Source organism: Phoca vitulina, unplaced genomic scaffold (genome assembly GCF_004348235.1).
Source record: "Phoca vitulina isolate PV1807 unplaced genomic scaffold, GSC_HSeal_1.0 scaffold25, whole genome shotgun sequence".
NCBI lineage: Eukaryota > Metazoa > Chordata > Mammalia > Carnivora > Phocidae > Phoca > Phoca vitulina.
In genome coordinates, this window is record NW_022589728.1 from 397,835 (window position 1) to 423,202 (window position 25,368).

The following is a 25,368-nucleotide window of genomic DNA, read 5'->3' on the forward strand; positions in this document are numbered from 1 at the left end:
TCACAAATAAGGAGCTAGACAGGTAATTGTTTATTTATTAATTGAACAAGTGCTTATTGAGGGACTACTGTGTACCAGACACTGTGCACCATGAATAAGCAAGATCTGGTCATTGCACATATAGAACTTCTATTTCAGTGGGTAGATGATAAGCAAAGAAAGAATATAGGTGCAGGTTGGCATAGTAAAGGATTTGTGAGGGAGTGAGAGTGGGCACTACACACTAGACAGGCCATGGAATACAGCTTCAGATTTATAATGGGTACCTACAGCCTCTATGTTCTAGGACAGATTATCAAAGGAAGATGGCTAACTACTTATGAAACATTAGAGGTTTTGTTCTTTAGTAATTTTTGCCAGAAAAATTATATTTTGTTTAACTGAGATTTTGAAGAGCCCAGTTTTTTCCTGTTTCTATTTTTTCCCCAGTTTCATTGAGAAAAGCAATGTATAAGTTTAAGGTATACAGCATAAATATTTGCCATACAAATATCATAAAATTACTCTACAATAAGTTCAGTTAACATCTATCATCTTATATAGATATAAAAAAAATAAAGGAGGGGCGCCTGGGTGGCTGAGTCGTTAAGCGTCTGCCTTAGGCTCAGGTCAGATCCCAGGGTCCTGGGATCGAGACCCGAATCAGGCTCCCTGCTCAGCCGGGAAACCTGCTTCTCCCTCTCCCACTCCCCCTGCTTGTGTTCCCTCTCTCACTGTGTCTCTCTCTGTCAAATAAAGAAATAAAATCTTTAAAAAAATAAATAAAAATGAAAAACAATATTTTTTTCTTATGATGAGAACTATTAGGATTTACTGTTTTAGCATTAGCTGTAGTCACTTTTGTAGGTTACATCCCTAGTACTTATATATCTTATAACTGGAAGTTTATACCTTTTGATAATCTTCATCCAATTCCCCTCACACACACACACACACACACACACACACACACATGCATATGCATGCACATGCATGTGTGCACACGTGTGTGCTCACTCGCTTCCACCTCTGGTAACCACAAATCTGATCTCTCGCTGTGAATTTGGGTATTTTTTGTTTTTTGTTTTGTTTTTATTTTTTTTAGATTTCACATATTAATGAGATCATACAATATTTTTCTTTCTTTGACTTATTTCATTTAGCATAATGCCCTCAGGGTCCATCCATGTTGTCACAAATGGCAGGATATTTCCTTCTTATAGCTGAATAGTATTCCATTAGTGTTCCATTATTTTATATATATATATTCTATTGTGTGTGTATCTATGCATGTGTATATGTATATATATATATATATATATACATATACACATACCACATTTTTTTCATCCATTCATCTATTGATGGACTCTTAGGTATTTTCCATATCTCTGCTATTGTAAAAAGTTCTGCTGTGAACATGGGAGTGCAGATATCTTTTCAAGTTAGTGTTTTCACTTTCTTTGAATAAATGCCCAGAAGTAGAATTGCTGGATCATATGGTATTTCTATTTTTAATTTTTTTTAAAGACTTTATTTATTTATTGGAGAGAGAATGAGTCAGGGCAGAGGCAGAGGGAAAGGGAGAAGCAGACTCCCTGTTGAGCAGGGAGCCCGAAGCGTGGCTCGATCCCAGGACCCCGAGATCACGACCTGAGCCGAAGACAGACGCTTAACCAACTGAGCCACCCAGGTGCCCCTCTATTTTTAATTTTGGGGGGGGAACTTCCATACTGTTTTCCACAGTGGTTATATCAATTTACATCCCCACCAACAGTGTACAAAGGTTTCCTTTTCTCCACATCCTTGCCAGCATTTGTTACTGTTTTTCTTTTTAATGCTAGCCATTCGAACAGGTGTGAGGTGATATCTCACTGTGGTTTTGATTTTCATTTCCCTAGTAATTAGTGATGTTGTACATCTTTTCATGTACCTGTTGGCCTGAATAGCCCATATTTTTTTTAAAAAAGATTTTGTTTATTTATTTGACAGAGAGAGACACAGCGAGAGAGGGAAAACAAGCAGGGGGAATGGGAGAGGGAGAAGCAGGCTCCGTGAGAAGGCCCCCTGAATAGCCCATATTTTAAGTGTTTTTCCTTTTGTGCAAAATCATTATAATTGGAAGATTTCTTAAGGTTATTATTGAAGCCCAATAAGAGGCAATTTACTTAGTATATATTATATTCAGGCAACGAAATATAAAAGTACAATTTAAACCTTTGGAAAATTCGGGATGCAACAGAATTTTTGTTTAAATGCCTTTTTACCATGTGAATATTTCCTTTTCTTCAATTATATTTTGTGTTGAAACATAACACAAAGAAATAAGACCAGAAAATGTAGACATGCAGCTTAACATGTACATATAAAGTAAGTACCACTATAACCACCATTACTCTTATTACTCTTATTTCTTTTATTCATTTATTCAAGCTTTTATTAAGCAACATATATCCTGCCACCACTGACATAGCTGTCTGACCCTGTTATAGCATTATAATTAATTATTTCTTGCTTTCTTATTTAAAATAGTAAAGCTTTATTCTTTAGAAGGAAACAAAACAGTATTTTGCACTTGAAGATGTTTTAATAATGTCTGTAAAATTTTACTTATTGAAGTGCTTTTTGGAAAATCAGACAAAAGAAACAAGACCAGAAGAAATAAAGTGTATTAGTCCTTAGGAATTGTAGAGAGAGTGACTACAGTGAATTACTCCTTGAAGAATATTTTATTTATACAATTTCAAGAGAAATAGAAGGAATCCATATACTATTCCTTGTGCTGATGATCAACTATAATAAATACTCAGGATAGTGCTCTGGAGCAACTCTAATGCTTTTAGGCTTTCTTCACATTGTATAACAGTTTGGAAGTATTAGTAAATATTATAAAATTGTAGAAAACCAGCAAACAAAGGTTATCATTAGAAAAGGTGTTGAGGAGTGCCTGGGTGGCTCAGTCGGTTAAGCGTCTGCCTTCGACTCAGGTTATGATCTCAGGGCCCTGGGATCAAGCCCCGTGTCAAGCTCCCTGCCTACTTCTACCTCTCCCTCTGCTGCTGCCCCTGCTTGTGCTCTCTCTCTCTGTCTCTCTCTCGCTCAAATAAATAAATAAATAAAATCTAAAAAAATAAAAATAAAGCAAAAGGTGTTGGGACAGAATTTCTTTTATAAAAGAAGAAATTTATCAAAATCAAATATATTGCTTTTATAATTAAAGAAGAAGGGAGAAAAATGTGAGGTAGCAAATAGCACCTTGGATTTTACTTATGAACTACTAAAATGTGTACCATTGTATCAGGAGGTGAATAGCTCAATAATGAGCCTGGTTTTTCCAGTGAGGCAGGTTTTCGAAACTCAGAGTATAAGGTGTTGTTTGTCCTTGAGCGTGATCAGCTGTGAACAAGCTCAGAGGCTTTGTTTTGTAATCTCTGACACTACAAGTTCCCATTAGGCACTCCTCCTGGGGCTCTCCTTGTTACCTGCACAAACCTTACACAGACATTTCCGTGCTCCTGATGCAAAGGAAGGCTGAGAATGGAAGAACACTGGCCCTGAGGGCACCCACTGCCCCCAGAGTCCCTCTGGCCAAGCTCAGGAGTAGTGGCTGCAGGACCTGAAGTAGGGTCCCTTTGGCCCTGTTGGGAACAGGCAGCTAGAAATATGGCCCCTGCCTCTTTCTCATTGCTTTCAAGGGACCCCTCTGAGGCTGGGAAGCCCCTGAAAATGGGGTCATTTTTCAGACTCACTGCTTGAGTGGTCAAGAGAGGAAGAAGGAATGTCAGGGCCAGCATTTTCTATACAGAAACAGTGGTGTGAGCAGGAAGAAGAGTCAAGAATCCTGTGTAGATATCTGTGTGTCTAAAAGACTTATCTTTGCTGCAATATTTTCTCATAATTAAAGAATAATTTGGGGTAGAAAATGTTAGGCTGATTATTCCTACCAAAGCAAGTTGATTGGCAAATTAAGAGCCCTTTATTTAGATGAAAAATAATTGTTAGTAAATACATATGATTTCATCTAAGTCTCCTGTAGCGGTGTTTTTAAAATTAGGAAAGAGAGCTGTGGTGACCTGTTCATTTAATTTGTCCAATTTGGGGCAATACTTTATGCCTTTTAAATATTTTGTTTCTGTAGGGACATAGGGGATTTTGGGCATAATAGGACAAGTTTATAAAACAGTGTGTGTTTATTTAGATTTACAGAATGAGAATGACATGGATTGAAGAAGGGTTGTTGGTTTTATAGTCCAGAGTCTTTAAAAAGTCATTTAAATTCTTTTCTTAAACTCCCTGATCTACCTTATTTACCACCCTAGTTTCAATTGAAGGGACACTGCTATGACCTACTCAGTGTGGGTCAACTACAGTTTGGCTGGAGAGGGTTTGCTGTAGTTCCTTTTCTTAACTTCCCCTTTCCTTTGGGGTCAAGAGAGCTGTCTCTGGATTATCTCCAGCTTCCCTCTAACCAATAAAACCAGAAAGCCAATTACATGTCTAAGCTTTATTTTGTCTCTTTTCTACCCACATTTTACTGTAGCCATGGTATTTAATATGGTTCTTTGCCATCATCTGCAAGAAGAATTCACATGAATACTCTAGGCTGAGGTAGTCAAGTCAGGAAACAAACTGTGATATTAGTTTGTCCACTGTTAGAGCTGTGATTTCATGTCCTAAATAACTACAATTTCCAATGATCCTTTTAAGTGTAAGTTAACAGAGGACTTTCATAATTTATTTCATAACTTTATTAAAAATAAATGATGGGATCTGAGAAATAGAGGAAGGAATGCTTAATACCAAACTCAGCTCTCTGGCTAGTGTACCTGTCACACTTTAGCTGCTTCTGCCACATCCATTTTTACCTTCATTTTTTTTTTTTAAGATTTCATTTATTTTTTTGACAGAGAGAGAGAGAGACAGCGAGAGAGGGAACATAAGCAGGGGGAGTGGGAGAGGGAGAAGCAGACTCCCTGCTGAGCAGGGAGCCCGACATGGGGCACAATCCCAGGACCCTGGGATCATGACCTGAGCCGAAGGCAGACGCTTAACGACTGAGCCACCCAGGCGCCCCTTTACCTTCAATTCTTAAAAATAAGTTATTTCTTATGAATTTTTCTATGTAAAAAATCTATAAAATGTGGTTTGGTGACACAGCAGAATTCAGTGATGCTTTCGGTTTCCCTGTAGATTTACTTAATTTATGCTGTCTCCATTTCTTTTTATATGAAAAGAAGAATAGTAGTTTACAGTTTTAAGATTGTTTTCTCATAGGCCTGAGGTTTAAAAGAATCTTTATTTCTGTTGTAAATGATCCAAAAATAAGACTGCACAGTTAGCCCATTCTGAATGAATTATGTAGTAGGTAAAACATGTTTCCTGTTGCATTCCATATGTGGTTCAATAAATAAAAATTCATTCGCAGTGTTCAGTTGGGACCTTGTCAATGATGAACATTATCTACATCTTAAAAACCCTGATTTCAACCATTAGGAAAGTATTGATACTGGCAGGGCAGCTTTTTTTTTTTTTTTTGGCTTTCTTGAACCGATTGTCTTTTTTACTCTCTAGCCTAGTTCAGTATCACACTGGCATTTGTCCATGCTGTGAAATCTTATGTTTGTCGTCTTAACCTTTCCACCAATCTAGTTTTCCAGATTTCTTCAGCTCATTTTTATTTTCAAAGGGGTTATAGGTTTTGCACTTGGGACCTGTTGCCTGGAGTAGATGGCTTGAGAGGACAAGCCCAGACTTGTCTGTGCCTATCTTTCAGCAGAGATTGCCGAGGAAGAGTGCCAGGTAGCACTGTTTGGTCACCAGTGTGAATCGTACTAAAAGAAAGTGATCTAAGAATGGGCTTCAGCTCATCACACAGTCCCACCTATATTTCTGAACAGATGCACTTGTAAATTTTCCTCTTAACAAATGGGAACCTTTTCAGCCTGCACACAGAAAAAACAAGTTCTTGGATTAGTAAAATGCCTTGTAAAGTTGTAAAAAAATTAGAAGCTGTGTTCTTGTATTGTGATAGTGATTTAAATGAGTGGCCAGGAGGCCTGCTTTCACACCCCTTTTCATCCCAGTGTGATGCTTCATTTCCATTAATTGCTATCTTTCTGCAGCACTCAACACAGCTGGTCACCCTTGCTTTAAGGATAGTGCTCCTTCCTGGTTTGCCTCTTCTCATGTTCATTTTCCTTGTTGGTTCTTTTTCATTTTCCTTGTTGGTTCTTTGCTGGCTCCTCTTTTGTGTGCAGCTTCAGCAGATGTTCCTCAGACTTCTGTCCTAGCCCTCTTCCTGTCCTATATGCCCTTGATGGGTAATCGAGGATCTCTATGCTGCCTCCCCAAGGACTGCCAGGAAGCTTGGTAATTCTGTGTCCTGCTGCCTTTCTTGGCCCAGCCCCAGCCCCACCAACACCTAAGAATTCTGCAGGTTCCACAGACCCAGTATGCCCCAGCACTTGCCTTCCCTGGTCTATTGATTGAGCAGTTTTCAGTTGGACTTTCTTGTACATTTTTTTCAATCCATCTCACCCCTAGATTCTGGTGATTCAGCCTCAGAACTGTCTCTTAAGTTAGATCTCTTCATTTATCCCATCTGCTACTAGTTAAGGCTCAGAGTCCCTCATGCCTGGATGATTGTGTCAGTTTCCATCTGGTCTCCCTGCCACTGACCTTTCCTCATTTTCAGCCTATCAGGGTCATCATCCTAAAAGGCAAATCTGATAATTTCACGCTTCTGCTTTAAAATTTCTTTTGACTCTTTCTTGTCGTTGGAATAAGTGTTCACCACCTTTAAGCTGTCTTGTGTGGCATTCTTGGTCACATTCTTGGCCCAGCCTACCTGGTGTAGTCTCATTTCCCACTGCCCCCTTTCTGTGCTACCACACACATGTGCACAACACTAAATACTTCCTTCGTGGGTCAGCTATGTCCTTCATGATACGTTTGGCTACTGGGCCTAATATACTTTTCTCACTTTGTCTGTAATTTTACTGCCAGTATCTTGTTATACTGTAATTATACAAAGTATAAGTAAATAATAACTGAGCAGAGTGCTGCAAAAATATATAGGGCTTACCTAGCAATTCCAGTGCCTGGTACCTCAAGAAGTGTTTATGAAATAAATAAATAGATGTCAGTGGTGAGTTTAAAAACATTACATGACATCTGAGTGCAAACATGGTCCTAGTAGGGAGATACTGGTTTTGGTCCCAGCTCTGCCAGAGCCAAAAGCCTATGTGGGTCATGTGATCTGTGCCTCACTTTCTTTACTGATAAGAGTTGAAATTGTTAAACGTTGGGTTCTTTCTATTTTTAAAATTCTGTCTTGCTGTTTTACCTTGTCTTGTGTGGTGTTTCCATGTAAACGCACTCTGAGCATTTTTCACTAAGGAGTCCCTGTACGTGTTTTACATCCCTTGCACTTTTTCCGTGATTGGAACTCTCTGGTCTCTCCCTGCATGCTTTTTGAAAGAGGCATTTTCATGACATCATCTCATTTTAATCCTTAAGCTAATTTCCCTTCTCCTTTCCTCCCCTCTCCCCTGTTAGTGTTTGTTATAATGTTGTTGAAAAGAGACAGCACCCAAGACTAAAATACTTTTGTTTAGTAGTTGTGAATTTGCTGTACTCGTTAGGACGTGCACTGCTCTGGTTAATTGTAGGTTTTGCCCATTTTGACCTAATATAAAGTGACTTAACTAATGAATTAGAAGTTGTTCATTAGAATATCCTTTATTAAAAATAGAGAACAGCAGCTGGTAATTTATCTCATTAAATGTTCAGAGATAAAAGTGTTAACCATTCATTCCATTATTTTTTGTATTAATAGTTGTTACTGAGGGGGAGTGGGTTGAGGGTTGATATGGAATAAGTATCAAGAATAACATGGAAGTAGTGGCACCCTGGACTCTGTTAGTGAGTGCATCAGTAAGTGTATTTTCAGCTCTTTTTGCTACACAGATTTATAGTGTTACCACATGTAGAGGGTGTGCTGTTCTGTACAGATGCACATGCAGTTCTGGGCTTCTTCAGTATTGTTTAGAGGATGGTGGGTGTGAGCCTCTAAACTCTAGAGCATTCTTCTAATCATCCACAATTAGTTGCTATTTAATGATTCCTGAAATTTTTCTCAACAGATTTATTTTTCAGTTGATGTTACATTTAAAGAAGGGATATTTAGATATCTATTTCTATACTTTCTCTTTAGCTTAAAAGTTGTTTTCAGTGTGATTTTTGGACACCACTTAAAACCTATTTTATGGGCCAAAAATATTACCTACAGTGTTAGGAAATAAGGTGTTTTAAGTGAGGAAGTTTTTTAATAAAGAGGACCTTGCTTTGTGAGTACTCAGAGTGGAAGGGGCAGTATGCACATTCAGTGGTCCTATACACTTCACTCCTTGGAAAGGTTAACCTGTAATGGCCCCTGTCTCAGTCAGCCCAGGTTGCCATAACAAAGTGCCACAGATCAGGGGTCTTAAACAACAGACATTTATTTCTCACAGTTTTAGAGGCTGGAATTCTGAGATCAAGGTGTCAACCACCATGATCCAGTCCCAGTGAGAGCTTTCTTCCTGGCTTATAGACAGCTGCATCTAGCTGTGTGCTCACATGACCTCTTTGTGCACAAGAGGAAAGACAGACTGCTGGTGCATCTTCTTATAAGGACACTAATCCTAATGAATCTGTGCCCCCATCCTTATGACCTCACTTAACCTTAATTCCTTCCTTAGAAGCACCATCTCTAAATATAGCTACATGGGAGGTTAGGATTAGGACTTCACATATGAATTTGGGGGGACACAAACATTCAGTCCAAAGCATTTTGCCCAAGGCCTCCCAAAATTCATGCCCTTCTCACATGCAAAATACATTCATTTCATCCCAACGGCCCTGAAAGTCTTAAGTCATTCCAGTATCAACTTAAAGTCTAATGTCCAAAGTCTCATCTAAATATCATCTAAATCAGAGGTGAGTGGGAGTCGAAGTACCATTCATCCAGTGGCATAATTCCTCAACAGCTATGAGCCTGTGAAACCAGACAAGTTTATGTGCTTCCAAATATAATGCTGGGACAGGTATAGGATAGACATTTCCATTTCAAAAGGAAGAAATGGGAAGGAAGAAATGGGTGATAAGTCTCAAGTAAGTTCAAAAACTACCATGGAAAATTCCATTAGATTTTAAGGCTCAGGGAGAATTCCCTTTGGTTCAGTGCTCTGCCCTCCAGGTCTACTGGGATGCCAGGATTATCCCCATGGCTCTGTGGGGCCTTGCACCCTTAGGGCTTTCTGCAAAGACCTCACCACTGAGGCAAGGAGGGGACATTTTGGCCCACCTAAACCAAAAAGGTAGACCCATACTTTGGAAACCAGGGGAAATAATCAGCCCTGCGGTGAGTGGCAGCCCTGATGATCTCCTCATCCTTTTTTGAAGGATCATGCACATTCACAAAAGAATAGCCCTATTGTCCTGTCCTGCAGAATGTAAGAAGTCTGACAGCCTTCCTTCATTCCTTCTGGTGTATGTCTCCTTCAGTTCAAATGGCAGTGTTTTTGCTCCTACATCCCACAATCTCTTTATCAAGTGATTGTCTAGTCACACCCTTGGTGTTCTCTTCCAACATGCTTTCTCATTTTTTTCAATATGGACAGGTTGAGAATTTTCCAAGTCTTGAAGTGCTGCTTCCTTTTTTGCTTAACAATTCCTTCTTCAATTCATCTCTCGCCTCTCGAATTTTACTCTTAAGAAATCAGGAGGATGCAGGCTATACATTTTACATTTTAGTTAGAAATCTCTGCTGAATGTCCAATCTCGTGGCTCACAAGTTCTGTCTTTCACAGAACACTAGAACAGGGGCGCCTGGGTGGCTCAGTCGGTTAAGCGTCTGCCTTCGGCTCAGGTCATGATCCTCTGGTCCTGGGATGGAGCCCCACATTGGGCTCCTTGCTCAGCGGGGAGTCTGCTTCTCCCTCTCCCTCTGTCTGCTGCTCCCCCTGCTTATGCTCTCTCCCTCTCTCTGACAAATAAATAAATAAAATCTTTAAAAAAGCAACAACACTGGAACACAATTCAGCTGAGTTCTTTGCTACTTTATAACAAAAATTGTTGTCTTAATCAGTTTGGGCTGCTATAAGAAAATACCATAGACTGAGTAACTTAAACAACAGGTATTTAATTCTCACAGTTCTGGATTCTGGGAAGTCCAAGTTCAAGGTGCCAGTAGATTTGGTTCCTGGTGAAAGCCAGCTTTCTGGTTTGTAGATGGCCACCTTCTTGCTGTATCATGGCAAAGAGAGAGATCATTTCTTTTCTGTCTCATTGTAAGAGACCAGTCCCATTCATAAGAGCTCCATCCTCAGGACTTCATTATTTCTGAAAGCCCCACCTCTAAATAACACCATTAGGGATTAGGACCTCAACATATGAATTTTGATGGGATACAAAACATTCAGTTCATAGCAATCTCCTTTCCTCCAGTTTCTAATAATCTCCTCCTCATTTCTGTTTGATATTTCACCAGAATTACCCGTAACATACATATTTCTAGAATGTACCTCAGAACTCCTCCAGCCTCTACCTGTTACCCAGCTCTAAAGCTACTTCCACATTTTTAGGTATTTGTTACGTCAGTACCTAGCTTGAGCTGCCATAACAAAATACCTGTGTGGCTTAAACAGCAGATCAGGGTTCCACCATGGTCATAGATTTCTAGTAAGAGCTCTGCTCTTCCTTGTTTGTAAGCAGCAGCTCTCTGGTGGTGTGCTCTTGTGGTCTTTTCTCTATGCTTGGTAGAGAGAGAGGGAGATTTCTGGTGTTTCTTCTTATAAGGACACTAATCCTATCAGATCTGAGCCCCACCTTATGGCCTCATTCAACTTTAATTACTTTATTGGATGTTCTATCTCCAAATACAGCCACACTGAGAATTAGGACTTCAACATATGAATTTGTGGGGGACACAAATTCAATCCAGAGTGTACCCCTTCTTGTCCAGTTTTGTATAAACTTTGCTTAGGAATCTGTCTCCCTGGAACCTTTGTATAGTTTTTTCTTACTTGGATTTCTTAAAAAATTGGACCTTCTATTACCTCTTCACCCTTTCCCAAAACAGTACAAGCTACCTCTGCAGAACAAGTCACAGTGACATTCCTGGTGGTAGCACTGTGACACTGTGATCCCAGGTGGCTGGTGTGCTTTGCTAAATTCTGATTGTTCTCATTACTACAGACTGTAATGAACATTCCAATCGCCTGGTCAGTATTGTCTAGTCTTTTTTTTTTTTTTAAGAGTTGGGTTTCAGATTTCTGTTTCATGCTTAGGATTATTGTGGCTTTTAGAGAAGAATATTTTAAACTGGGTGAAAAGGCAAAAAAAATGTGGAATTAAGAAGTGAAAGCACAATTGTTTATAGTTCAGTAAGCACTTGTGGTTAACAAATGTGTCTGTTCATCATTGCCAGATGACTTAAAATTTTATGGGAGAACATAAATTTTAAACAAAATTATGCTGTTTACAGGATAAAGATACTAATTTCCTCAGAATATAGTTTTTAGGTATTATAATCTAGACCTACTGCTTGGAGCTTTCTGAATTTTATCATGAAATTACGAAATGAATCTGATGGCAGCTTACAAAATTTACTCAGAAACTAGTTTTAACAAACAATAACGCAATATTGCAATTAATAAGAGTCTCACACATTGAATAGTCACAGGAGCGTAATATTGCTAGGTGTTTGGGAATCATTGGTAAAATTAGGCATAGTTGTAACCTCTCAAAATAAAAGATAGTATTATTATGTACAAACAAATACAATTCAGATTTCAGTGCATGTTAATGAAAAAAAACAGTGATAAGATACAAAGAGTGAATAGATAAAACATCATTTGGATTTGATTTGGAATGTGTTGTTTATTTTTCTTCTTGGAGCATCACTTGAATCACAGTTAATTTACATTCTCTGGATGCATATCACATCCAGTTTAGGGAAGGGGAAGTAAGTTAAAATCATCTTGGTTAGCAGTGAAATTAAGGCTAGTAAAATAGTCGCCAAAGTTCTTTACATCAATTTGTATTTACATCTTTACATCATTTAGTTCATACATATTTATTGGTACTGATCCAGATTCAGCACTGAGTTTATGGTTTAGTAGACAAAAGTATTCATTTTATGTGTGAAAATGTTGGTAAGTAAGAGGTGCAGTGATGACATAAAGGAGAGCAATAAACTCAGCTGGATGGAAAAAGAAAGTTGTGTTCAGGGAGTTCACCAGGGAGATGATGATGAAACTCTTTCTTAAAAGTATGGTCTAGTTTTCACCTTCTTAAAGAAATAATTAAAAATACTTGAGTAGAGCTGGGGAATTTGAGATTAGAGCAGCAAGAAATAACCAGTAACAAAGGCCTTTCTATACAATGGAAAGTAGTTTGGATTTTATCCAGTAGATAGCCATTGAAGGGTTCAAGCACAGGGGTGGCTATTATTAAATTTATACTTAAAAAGAGTACTGTAGTGGGCCTTATGTACAATAGATTAGAATGGCCAGGTGCTAGACTGGAAAGGTCAGTTAAGGCCAGGCTATTGTATTAACTAAGAGGCCTCAATCTTAATATATCCAAAACTGATGTCTTCATTACCAGTATTCTCCCCTGTCAAGGCCACCCCCTCCCCCGACACACAAACACACAAAGAAAGCTAGTCATCTAGAAATCTTCTCTGTCTCAGTAAACATTAACTCTGTACTTCTACTTTCTCAGGCCAAAACATTGGAGTCATTCTTGACTCTTTTCTCTCATTTCCCATTTACGGTCCATCAACAAGTTCTTTTGGCTCTATGTTCAAAATATATCTAGTTTCCAACCACTTCTCACCAACTCTGTCCCCACTTCCCAGGTACAAGCTACTGTTATCTTTCCTAGGTTGCCACAGTAGCCTCCTAACTGGTCTCCCTATTTCTTCCTTTCTATCCTCGGTCTGTTCTCGGCAAAGCAGATTATGTGCCTTCCTCATTGGCTTCCCATCACACTCATAGGAAATAAGCCAAGTCTACACAATGGTATAAGACCTTGTCTCTCTCTGCTTGACCATTGTCATCTGATCTCCTATCCCCTGCCACCCAGGTTTAGGCAGACTCCATTTAGTCCTAGCCAGAATAGGAATGGACTCTTCTCTGAAGGGGTGGATTGAACTTTTGGGGAAAGCTGAGACTTCTAGTGGGGATATTGAAGTCACCAGAATACCATCCTGTTTCTTTTGGCATTTGGAGGGCTTAACTGAACATAAGAAGTACTATAGCCAATCATTTGAACTTGAGGATAGGGATATTCTCATTCGAATGTATTCCTTCTTCATTTTACAAGGCTGGGATTTCCATTTTTACTAAGAACTGTTTTATCTACTATTCATATGTATGGATAGAAATTACTAGATCTCTATGGTATACTTTCTATATGAATCCTTTTATTCATCTTTCTTAATCATTTAAAGTTTTTGGTATCTATATATATAGCAGAAATTAATAGAATAGGACATAGTTATTTAAAGGTATTATTTAAAATTTTACAAGTAACTAACAGAAGCACCCACATAAGACCATTTTGGTCCTAGAAGCATGTATCATTTTGGGGGTTGGGTGGGGGGAAGCTATAAAATACCTTTAAAAAGAATAAAATGTGAACTGATTATACCATGGTAATCCAGAGTGAGTACAACAAGGATAATTGTAATAATCACAGCTGGTGGTAACCGTGTCAAGTATCTGTTAAGGAAAGAGGTCCTACCTGTGCTGGAAACAGGTGGACTTTAAAATCCCCTGATGTCCATCCCCAAGGCTTGCTGTGCTGTCACCCCAACCTGTGTGTGTGTGTCTGTCTGTCTGTCGGTCCATCTGTGTGTGCAAGTACATGATGGGTGAGGACTGAGGGAAAAAGGAATGGTGGGCACTTTTGATGTTTTGACCTGAAGAAGAGAAAAAGCACCAGTTTCAGAGAATAGTAGGCCATATACTTTAAAGCAAGATGCTGTGTAGATTAGTCTAATGGGATATCTATGAAGATAAAGAGAGAGTAATAATATAGGGCGAAATTCCATATTATTATGTAGCCAATGTTTGGTTAGTTAAGTGGAGTAACTTCGAGTACAACAAATATATTATGAAAAGTATTTCTCTTAGAAAAACTTAGAGATGTTTCTGTCCTCTAGAGGAAGATCACTTCAATATCTCAACATCTCAATATCCCCACATACTAACTAGTTTCACTTGGTACTTTCTTGTACAATTTTCATTAATTTCTTGTATAGTATTTCTAATATAAATATTCATGAAGTTATCATTATATATTAATTCATCAACATAACCTATTTAGGAGTTGACTTTGCATGTAAATGGACCCTGGCTACCTGTATATTTCAAGTACCTGTATATTTCAAAGAAGTCATTTAACCCAGGAGTCTCAGATACATTTTGTTCTTCTATCATTTACTTGATTCTTTTGTGACCTCTTAGTCATTTAAGACCAGATTTTTTTAAGAGCAGTTAGCTAATAAAATAAATCATTCACACATTCATTTGGCAAATGTTAGCCTTTAAGTTAAATATTTTCCATTTTTAACTAAGAACTGTTTTATCTGCTATTCATATATATGGATAGAAATTACTATATCCTGTAGTATACTTTCTATATGAATCCTTTTATTCCTCTTTCTTAATCATTTAAAGTCTTTGGTGTTATATATTACTATTTATGCTCTCCATTTGATCTTTGTGGCACTTACTCATCAGTATTTAGTACTGTGACAAAGTTATCCTCTTCTTTTATAGTGCGATAATCAGTGTTGACACTCTGACCATGTCCAGCCATAGTGAGAGCCTCCATTTCTCAAATGGATATGCTTTCTTTACATTTTAAACAAGTCTTATATTTTAACATAATAAAGTAGGAAAAAAGCATCACTCACAATTTCCTATCTTTAACCAGCATTTACCTGAGAGACATTTTGGTCCGTGACTTGTAAGGACACTCAATTTCTAGGATTAGACCTGCCAGTAATTCTCTCTGATCTTAAGAAAGTCATGTGAGCAAGTAACTTTTTTAGTTTTCTTATCTGCCAAAAAGGGAGATTAATATCTTCCTTATCTATTTCATAGGGTTATTGTAGGTCAAATATGATAATAGATTTGAAAATGCCTTGGAAAGTTAATAACATTGATAGTGACCATGGTGACAATGGCTGCTGCTATTACATGTGTGATGGACCAGGCCCTGCACTATGGGCTTTTTGTGTTACATCTCTTGATGTTTGCAGTGTTCTTGAGAATGGCTAATACTGTCTCCATTTAAAGATGAGGACACTGTTAAAAAGAAGATAAGTATAAGTAAGGTATTTGAGGATTTCAAAAGGGAAGGAATAGTTGCTTCTGGCTGGGATTCAGTAATCCCTTGCTGGTCAAAGTGATATTTTGACTGAGTCTTAACATCATTTATGCAAAATGTTGCCTTGCTGGCACAGAAATGCCTTTTACGTACCACCCATTTAATTAATCTTTGTTTGTAAAACCAGTATCTCTTATCCCCAGATTGAAAGCTTGCCTCAGATACACAGTTTGTCTTAGGTTGCTTTTTACTCTTTTATCCCTCACACAAAGTGGAAATTACGCTGCCTTGATTTCTTTAGGGAAGGCAGGCCACTGGTTTCTCCCTAAGGCTGTGTTGGAGGACATTTTCTATGAGAGACTTTAGAGTGCTTCGTGGAGAACATTGTGCTGTTCTAGCCCCGTGGTACAGCCTAGATGGCACTGCTCAGCATTCTTCACCAAGTCCATTTAAGTCACCAGGCATGCTGCAGTGTACCAGGACTTTGGTGATAGTCAGTACCATACAGTGTGTTTATTCTATGCTGCAGTACACAAGGATGATAGTCGATACCATAGATGATAGATAGATAGATAGATCTGTGTTAAGATAGATAGTTATTCTACACTGCAGTACACCAGAGTTCTAGTGATACTACCATAAAGCATGTTTTTTCTACACAGCAGTGCATCATAGAGTGTGCTTATTGAAATACCATACAGTGTGCTGATTCTTTGCCACAGTACACAAGGGCTGTGGTGATAGTACCACTAAGTATGTTTATTCTGGGGATGTCTGGGTGGCTCAGTTGGCTAAGTGTCTGCCTTCAGCTCATATATGGTCTCAGCGTCGTGGGATCGAGCCCTGCGTCAGGCTCCCTGCTCGGCGGGGAGTCTGCTTCTCCCTCTCCCTCTGCCTCCTCCCCGTGCTCATGCTCATGCCCTCCACCATCAAATAAATAAATAAAATCTATAAAAAAAAAAAAAAAAGAATGTTTACTCTGTGCTGCAGTGCCTGGGCTGTGGTGATAGTTAATACCATGAAGCATGTTTATTTTACAAGTTATTTAGTGCTATTTATCTTCAGCAGAAACCATAGTTTTAGAAATATTGCCAGGATTTATCATAAAAATCTTCAAAGAGTGTAGTTAGTAGCAGTATGATTCATCTTAGATATATAGGTATTTCTGCTATAATAACTATGTTTCTACAATGTCTTACCTTCATACAATCTGTCAAAGGTCTATGGGAACTGTAGGATTGGGCAGACTGCTGAAAACCTATTTCACTTTTAGTCAGAGCTGCATAAGATGATAATTAGTACCCAAGGAGAGAACTTGTGCAGCTCAGGCAGACCACTGAGTGTGTCTGGAGGCTGCCAAGGCAGACACTTAGCCACACAGAGCCGAGAGGATGTGCTCTGCCAGACCATCTGATTTCATGGGCGCTGGAGTTCTGAACAACAGCTGCTGTCATTGGTTGATGGGAGAGGTTCCATGCCTACTGCACAGTTTTAGGGATGGGGTCTGACTACAGGTACAAGTTTTAAAAATTCTTAAAATAGGGACACCTGGGTGGCTCAGTCGTTAAGCTTCTGCCTTCGGCTCAGGTCATGACCCCAGGGTCCTGGGATCGAGCCCCGTATCGGGCTCCCTGCTCCGTGGGAAGACTGCTTCTCCCTCCCCCACTCCCCCTGCTTGTGTTCCCTCTCACTGTGTCTCTCTCTGTCAAATAAAGAAAAAAATCTTTAAAGAAATAAAAAAAATAAAAATTCTTATATTGTCCACAAATGCTCCTGTAGCTACTGCATTTAAACCTAGGGCATTTCCCTTTGCTGCTAAAGACCCTAATTCTCCACCCATTGCTCTGGCTGCCCTACAAGGGAAAAGTGGTGTATGTACCAGAGCGACCTGACTTCTTTTCCTATTCATCAGCTGAGGGTGAGCCACTTTTTATTAAAGTAACAACTATTATGGCAGAAGAAGACTCAGTGCTTACTTCCTAGTTAGTGCCTTTCTGTAATACTTGTTTTCAATCCTCTACTTCCCTCCCCCGTAGTGACTAGTACCGCCAGCCTGACATTGTGCTTGTTCATATCCTTCCCCCATTCTGTTTCCTTCCTTACCTTAAGAAATAGTAGCAAGATAGGTACATACCTTAGGAAACAGTAGTTCAAGACAGTGCTCAGTGGTGTGGCCTTGCTTAATATGTGAACACATGCTGTTGGCACTTAGAGAAAGGAAGGAATGGAAAATTAGGGGTGAGTGGAAAATGAAGAAGAAGGGGAGAAAGAAATGGAAATGAAATTAAATTATATAACTAGAATGTTGGTGCTATTTTAATATTAATTTTTATTATTCACTAAAGAAAACTCATATCAGTCAGTGTCTATTATCATTATTAGCAGGGTACTATGCTAGACACTTAGCTTTTGTTATTTCATTTCATTTATTTTTTTAAATTAAAAAACAAAGTAATAGAAAAACATAAGTATACTTACCACCTGGGATTAATAACACATTTTAATCTTTTGTCTTTTTGATTCACATATTTTTATAATAGAAACAGTATGGCAGATAAGTGTGAAATCCTGAGTCATGCTCCTTTCTCTCTCCTTAGGTATGTGTTTCTATGTATCCTGCTAGTCGTATTTATATACTTGTGTTACATATGTATCCTCAACAATACTTTATTGTTTTCTGTGCTTAAAAAAAATAACATTATGGGTATCATACTCTACATTATCTTGTTTATACCCTCTTGTTTTTGAGATCTCTCCATGCTAATACATATAGACCAGGTCCACTATTGCTAACTTCATGGTGTTCTGTTGTATGTACACAGCATGGTTTACCCTTCCTCCTATTGATTTGTGGTGGGTCCAGTTTTCTGCTCTTATAAACAGTACTGAGGTATGCATCCTTATTTAGGTCTCCTGGTGTTGTAACAGTTTCTGGGACACACATGGGTTTTAGGTTACGCACACTGTCAACTTCAGTTCTCTCATTTAATTCTTAAAAATGTTCTTTGAGGCAGGTGGCATGATCCCCATTTTACACATGAGAAAACAAATGTTGAAATGCTATCTATCCTGACCGAACTTAATTAATCAGAGAGCCAGTATTTAAATTTAGATTAAATTCCATCTATATAAATCTCGAGCCCTAACATTCAGCATTCCTCAGAAATTCTTACCTTTAATCTTTATGATCTTTAGAACATTTGCAACCAGCCGGTCTCCTGTATCATTTCCGAAGTAGAAAATCAAAGCAGTTAATGAGGTAGAGGGAGCATATAAGAAAGAAGAATCAATAAGTAATCTTACTCCCTTTGTTGTGGTTATCAAAAGAGTTAAGGTTTTGGTGTAAAAACATGCTCTGTGAAATGATGGTTCTGAGTCTTCTGTGTATGCAAGACTGTTTCTTTATGATGGAAGACTTTTTTATGTTGCTTAAAATGCAACAGGTAAGTTATTCTGATTAAAAAGATGTTACAGTGAGTGTGTTAGGGTCTACACGTTACAAAGTATACAAACCATTTTCTCGAGGTGAATAAAGCAATCTTAATTAGTTCTTTTTTTTCATGACATTTTATTCACAGTTGGACCATATGTCTGTTATACTTCATTTTGCTTTTTTTTTTTTTTTCACCTTCTAGGTAGAAAATCGGGTGTATTAATTGTGAAAATTCTAGAGCTGCATGAGGAATGCACCATCCAAGTTGCCATGTGTGAGCATTTAGCAGGGCTGCAGGCCAACAACCCTTCTCAAGGTGAGGGCCCTAGGACTGGCCTGAAGGTTCTGTTCACCAAGGAGACTGCTCGCCACCTCAGGGGACATCCCCAAGACATCATCCATATCTACCCTCCCTGGTGAGTGCAAAGAACTGATTCCAGCAGTCACTAACTGTGAGTTTGTCTCAAAAGATGTTTTTATGATGAACATTTTTGTCACCTTATTATGGAGAAATGCCAGGAGAAGGAAGCCAGAATTTGACATAGATTTTATGTAACAGAAGCACTGACCTGTATTTGAATGCTTGTCTGTACTTTTGGCAGGAAATTTTTGATAATTTGAGGACAGAGGGGCGAGGTAGAAACAACCATATCAAGATTCCTGTCTAAGTGGTGTCTTATAAAATCTGGCTGTTATTGTTTTTGTCTTTCTTAGAAATACAGTTTTAGTTAAGAGGCATTATGTGACAATATGATAATGCACATTAATATTTCTTTGCTAATCACTTTGGGAGGGATGAAAAGCATATATTAAGACATAGGAGGGTTTGATCTTTAGAAGCATAAATGGTCATTAATGAATCAAATTATTTTTAAGGACACATGTTTGCTTCTCTATAGGTTGTTATTTTTACTACAAAAAGAAGAAAATCTTACTATTTTTGAGGGAACCTTTGAGCAGCCTTGTTTTAAGAGCTATCTATTAATTTTATTGGCAAATTTTTAGAAGTTTCATTCATCTGCTAAATTCTTAGTTTTGAAGTTGACTTACAGGTCTTAAAAGTTAAACATCCCTCCCACAAGGATCTTTTTTTCAGTGTCCATAGTGAGTGATTCTCAGTCTTTACTTAAATTCTTCCACTAACAGGCTGCGGATATCATTTATTTTGTTTTGTTTTGTTTTTTAATGTATCTTTTATTGAAGAGTATAAGATACATACAGGATCATACATAAATTATAAGAATACATTTCTACAAATAATCACAAAGTGACTATGTAATTTCTTTTTTTTTTTTTAAAGATTTTATTTATTTATTTGAGAGAGAGCTTGGGAGAGAGATACAGCATGTGTGCATGAGCAGGGGGGAGGGGCAGAGGGAGAGGGAGAAGCAGACTCCCCACTGAGCAGGGAGCCTGATGTGGCACTAGATCTCAGGACCCTGGGATCATGACCTGAGCCGAAGGCAGCTGCTTAACTAACTGAACCACACAGGTGCCCTGACTATGTAATTTCTATCCAGTCCAAGAAATAGAATGCAGTGCATTCCTGGGGTCACCCCCTCCCCCTCTCATTTCCTCCCTCTCCCTCCCACACCAGGTGACTATGATCCTGACTTATGATATAATAGAGTCCTTGGAATGTTTGAGAACTTCGTATAAATAGAACCATGTAGGGGCGCCTGGGTGGCTCAGTCGTTAAGCTTCTGCCTTCGGCTCAGGTCATGGTCCCAGGGTCCTGGGATCGAGCCCCACATGGGGCTCCCTGCTCAGTGGGGAGCCTGCTTCTCTCTCTCCCACTCCCCCTGCTTGTGTTCCCTCTCTCACTGTGTCTCTCTCTGGGTCAAATAAATGAATAAAAAAAAAAAAGAACCATGCAGTAATCATACAATATGCATTCTCTTTTGCCTAACTACTTTCACTTAATATTATGCTTGCGAGATTCATCAGTGTTGTTATATTTAGCAGTTTGTTCATTTTTATTGCTATGAAGTATTCCGTTATATTAATTTATGCAATTAATGCATCTGTTCTTCTGTTGATAGTTAGGTGTCTTCAGTTTGAGGATATTATGAATTAATACTGTAATGACCAACCGTCTTTCTGTGTAGCTCACTCAAGAATACAATACAAATGGGGCGCCTGGGTGGCTCAGTCCATTAAATGTCTGCCTTCAGCTCAGGTCATGACCCCAGGGTCCTGGTATCGAGCCCTACATCAGGCTCCCTGCTCAGTGGGGAGTCTGCTTCTCCCTCTGCCCCTCCACCACTGCTTGTGCTTGTGCTCTCTCTCAAATAAATAAATAAAATAAAAAATAAGAATACAATGCCATTAATTCTCTTCTCTGAAATTTCTCATCATACTAAAATCATGCCATTATTTTTCTACTATGTTAAAAATGTTTTTTTAATTCATCTTGACTGTACTTCCTCTCCCCACCATGGCCATATTGCCTCCCATTCTCTACTGAGCCTGTTTGCTCAGGCTTCCAGCCCAGCACTCACCATACCACACCCCTGGCATTGGCAGTGACCTCCATGCTGCTTCTCCTGTGGTCACTTGTGTGGCCCTCATGTCTCCCTGCAGTTAGTGCTCACTCCTGCTTTGTTTGCCTGCCTCTGCTGTGCTCCTCCTCATGCCTTTCTCTGGCTTCTCAGTACTAAAGTGCTCTGCTGGGCTCAGTACTGACCTCTTCTCTACCCTGTCCACCTCACCCGCTTGGTGCTTTCATTTCATCTTGTAACTTCAAATGCCAGCTGCACACTGATCCCTCCCAAGACCCACCCTCTGCTCCATCACCAGAGCAGCATTCCTTATTGCCTCAGCCATGGTTCCATTTGGGTGCTGAAGACATGGCAGAATCGAGCTCCTGACCCTCCCTCCACTTCCCCACTCTTCTCCAACTCAGGAAATGGAAACCACCTTCTTATAGTTCCTCCACATATCATCAACTCCTCTTTTTCTCATAATCTCCCTTCTGCCTGTGGGAACCTCCTGGTAGCTCCACTTCCAAATGCACAGAGTCCAGCACTTCTTGCCACCTCTACTCTTCGAACATTTCCAGGTAATCATTGTCTGTCCTCGGGATTGTTGCAATAGTTTCTTAAATCATCTCCTTGCTTCTTTCCATGCTCTCCTTCTGTCTCTTTCAAGATGACTAAAGGAGCAAAGCTGTGAATATGTAAGTTGTCATACCGCTTTTTGTCTCCACATGCCCCAGTGTCTGTTCACCTCATACACAAACCCCTCCTGAGCTCTGGGGCCTTATCTCCCACCCCTTTCTCCTTCCCCAGTTCCATCGTGGCCACCCGGGACTCCACTCTGGTCCTCAGGTTCCACACCACTTTCCCCCTGGTGCCTGGGTTCTTGCCTGTGCTGGGTTCCTTTTTTTTTTTTTTTTTAAAGATTTTTTATTTATTTATTTGACAGAGAGAACAAGTAGGCAGAGAGGCAGGCAGAGGGAGAGGGAGAAGCAGGCTCCCCGCCGAGCAGGAAGCCCGATACGGGACTCGATCCCAGGACCCTGGGATCATGACCTGAGCCGAAGGCAGCCGATTCACCGACTGAGCCACCCAGGCGCCCCTGCCTGTGCTGGGTTCTTGCCTGTGCTGGGGTGCTCTGTTCCACACCTCCCCATGTCTGCATGGTTTGCAGTTTTCTTATCTTCTCTGGGCATTTACTCAGATGTCACCTTCTCAAGAGTCCTTCCTTTGGTCCCGTACCTAAAATTGGAAACTACCTCCTTCCACACCATTTATTGTCCTTTCCTACTTTGTTTTCACAATCAGGCAAATTAAAGTATTTTAGTTTAGAATTTTGCTATGGAATGAGTGAGCAATTTCCTCCCTGTCCTGACAGTGCTCCTACTGTCTAGGGTCTTGTTCCTGTAATTTCTTGTGTTCTTTCAACTGTTTTATTGGAAGTCCTTTCTGGAAACTTATAGTAAAACTCAGTAATATTGAGAATATTTTATTTTTGCGGAGTGTCCTATTTTATCTGCTTATATACAACAACAGTTTATGTTTTCATTTATTGTATTTCAACAAAAAAAATGTATATTCAAGCTATGCTGAGTTTTTTACAGTGAGACACTGAAAACTCCAGCATAGTTGTGTTTGGAACTACATTTAGAAACTTTAGTGTACTCTGTAAGACTGTTGAATCACAGACCTGTACCTCTGAAACAAATAATACATTATATGTTAAAAAAAAAAAAGAAGAAAATAGCAGGAGGGGAAGAATGAAGGGGGGGAATCGGAGGGGGAGACAAACCATGAGAGACTATGGACTCTGAGAAACAAACTGAGGGTTCTAGAGGGGAGGGGGGTGGGAGGATGGGTTAGCCTGGTGATGGGTATTAAAGAGGGCACATTCTGTATGGAGCACTGGGTGTTATACGCAAACAATGAATCATGGAACACTACATCAAAAACTAATGATGTAATGTATGGTGATTAACATAACATAATAATAAAAAAATAAAGAGAAAAAAAAAAAGAAACATTAGTGTACTCTGGATCCTGGCTTTTGCCCCTATATGTTTTCTTCATTTTATTTATATATATATTTTTAATTTATTTATTTTAATTCCAGTATAATTAATGTACAGTGTTATGTTAGTTTCAGGTATATGATATAGTGATTCAACAATTCTGTACATTACTCAGTACTCACTACAATAAGAGTACTCTTAATCCTCTTCACCTATTTCACCCATCACTGCACCAGCCTTCCCTCTGGTAACCACCAGTTTGTTCCCTATATTTAAGAGTCTGTTTTTTTGTTTTTTGGGGGGGGTTGTCTCTTTTTTCTTTGTTTCTTTTCTTAAATTCCATATGTGATTTCATTATTTTTTATGGCTGAATAATATACATATTTATTTTATAGACACACACACACACACACACACACACACACACCACAGTCTCACATTTAGTTCTTTAATACATTTTGAGTTTATTTTTATGTATGGTGTAAGAAAGTGGTCCAGTTTCATTCTTTTGCATGTTGCTGTTCAGTTTTCCCAACACCATTTATTGAAGAGACTGCATATTCTTGTTTCCTTTGTCATAGATTAATTGACCATATAATCATGGGTTTATTTCCAGGCTCTCTATTCTGTTTCATTGATCTATGTATCTACTTTTGTGCCAGTACCATACTGTTTTGATTTACTATAGTTTTGTGGTATGTCTTGAAATCTGGGATTGTGATACCTCCAGTTTTATTCTTTTTCAAGATTGCTTTGGCTATTTGAGGTCTTTTGTGGTTCCATATAAATTTTAGGATTATTTATTTCTGTGAAAAATGCTGTTGGTATTTTGATAGATATTACCTTAAATCTATAGATTGCTTTGGGTAGTAATGACATTTTAACAATATTTGTTCTTCCAATCCATGAGCATGGAATGTTTTTCCATTTCTTTGTGTCATGTTCAGTTTCTTTCATCAGTGTTTTATAGTTTCAGAGTACAGGTCTTTCACCTCTTTGGTGAAGTTTATTCCAAGCTATTTTATTCTTTTTGGTGCAGTTGTACATGGGATTGTTTCCTTAACTACTCTTTCTGCTACTTTATTATTAATGTATAGAAATGCAACAGATTTCTGTATATTGATTTTGTATCCTGCAAACGTAATGAATTTATGTATCAGTTCTAGTAGTTTTTGATGGAATCTGTAGGGTTTTCCAAATGTAGTAACATGCCATCTGCAAATAGTGAATGTTTTATTTCTTCCTTACCAATTTAGATGCCTCTTATTTCTTTCAATTGTCTGATTATCATGGCTAGGACTATGTTGAATAAAAGTGGTGAGAGGACATCTTTCTCTTGTTCTTGATCTTAGGGGAAAAGCTTTCAGTTTTTCACCATTGAGTAGGATGTTAGCTCTGGGTTTTTCATAGATGGCCTTTATTATGTTGAGATATGTTCCCTCCAACCCTACTTTGTTGAGGGTTTTTATCATGAATGGATGTTGTACTTTGTCAAATGCTTTTTCTGCATCTATTGAAATGATCATATTTCTTTATCCTTTCTCTTGTTAATGTGATGTATCACATTGATTTAACTTGGATAAGTTAAAGTGGACAAAGTTAAACTCAGAATCGTTATGTAGGTCCCTATAGCATCATAGTGCCTCTAAATCTCCATACTTTTAGTATGGGTTTTCACCTTCCATTTAAAAAATATTTAATTGGTTTTTCTAATAGGTATTTAAAACATATGATACAGATTTCAAAAGGTATCAAAGGATATACAGTGAACCATCAGTCTTCTTCCCATATTTGCTCTCCCCAGCCACTCAATTCTCATCCCACAAAGGAACCATTCATACCAGTTTCTTACATACCATTCAGAGATTGTGTGTGTGTGTGACACACTCACAACTATATATAGAGATGCATATATAATATAAACTTACTTATGTATTTCCTGCCATTATTCTTTTTTTACAAAAACGGTATCCAACAATACTTGTGTACCATGCTTTTCTGTTTTAAAAATGCATCTTGGGGATCATTCAGTAACAGCATACTAGTATATAAATAGTTGCTACATTCTTTTGGCACTGACTTC

The 25,368-nt window shown here is 38.6% G+C and overlaps 1 protein-coding gene across 5 annotated transcripts in view; it reads left to right on the plus strand.

Moving 5' to 3' along the window:
• The window catches only part of SPIDR (scaffold protein involved in DNA repair), a 562,488-nt gene that overhangs the window by 253,228 nt on the left and 283,892 nt on the right, over positions 1-25,368 (plus strand). For 4 of the 5 annotated variants that reach the window (XM_032421906.1, XM_032421904.1, XM_032421905.1 and 1 more), the window contains one exon: positions 18,999-19,212. In XM_032421906.1, the coding sequence (XP_032277797.1) occupies positions 18,999-19,212 (214 nt within the window). Of the gene's footprint in view, positions 1-17,902; positions 17,961-18,998; positions 19,213-25,368 lie in introns of those variants that run through there. The other variant, XM_032421907.1, reaches the window with a different exon arrangement.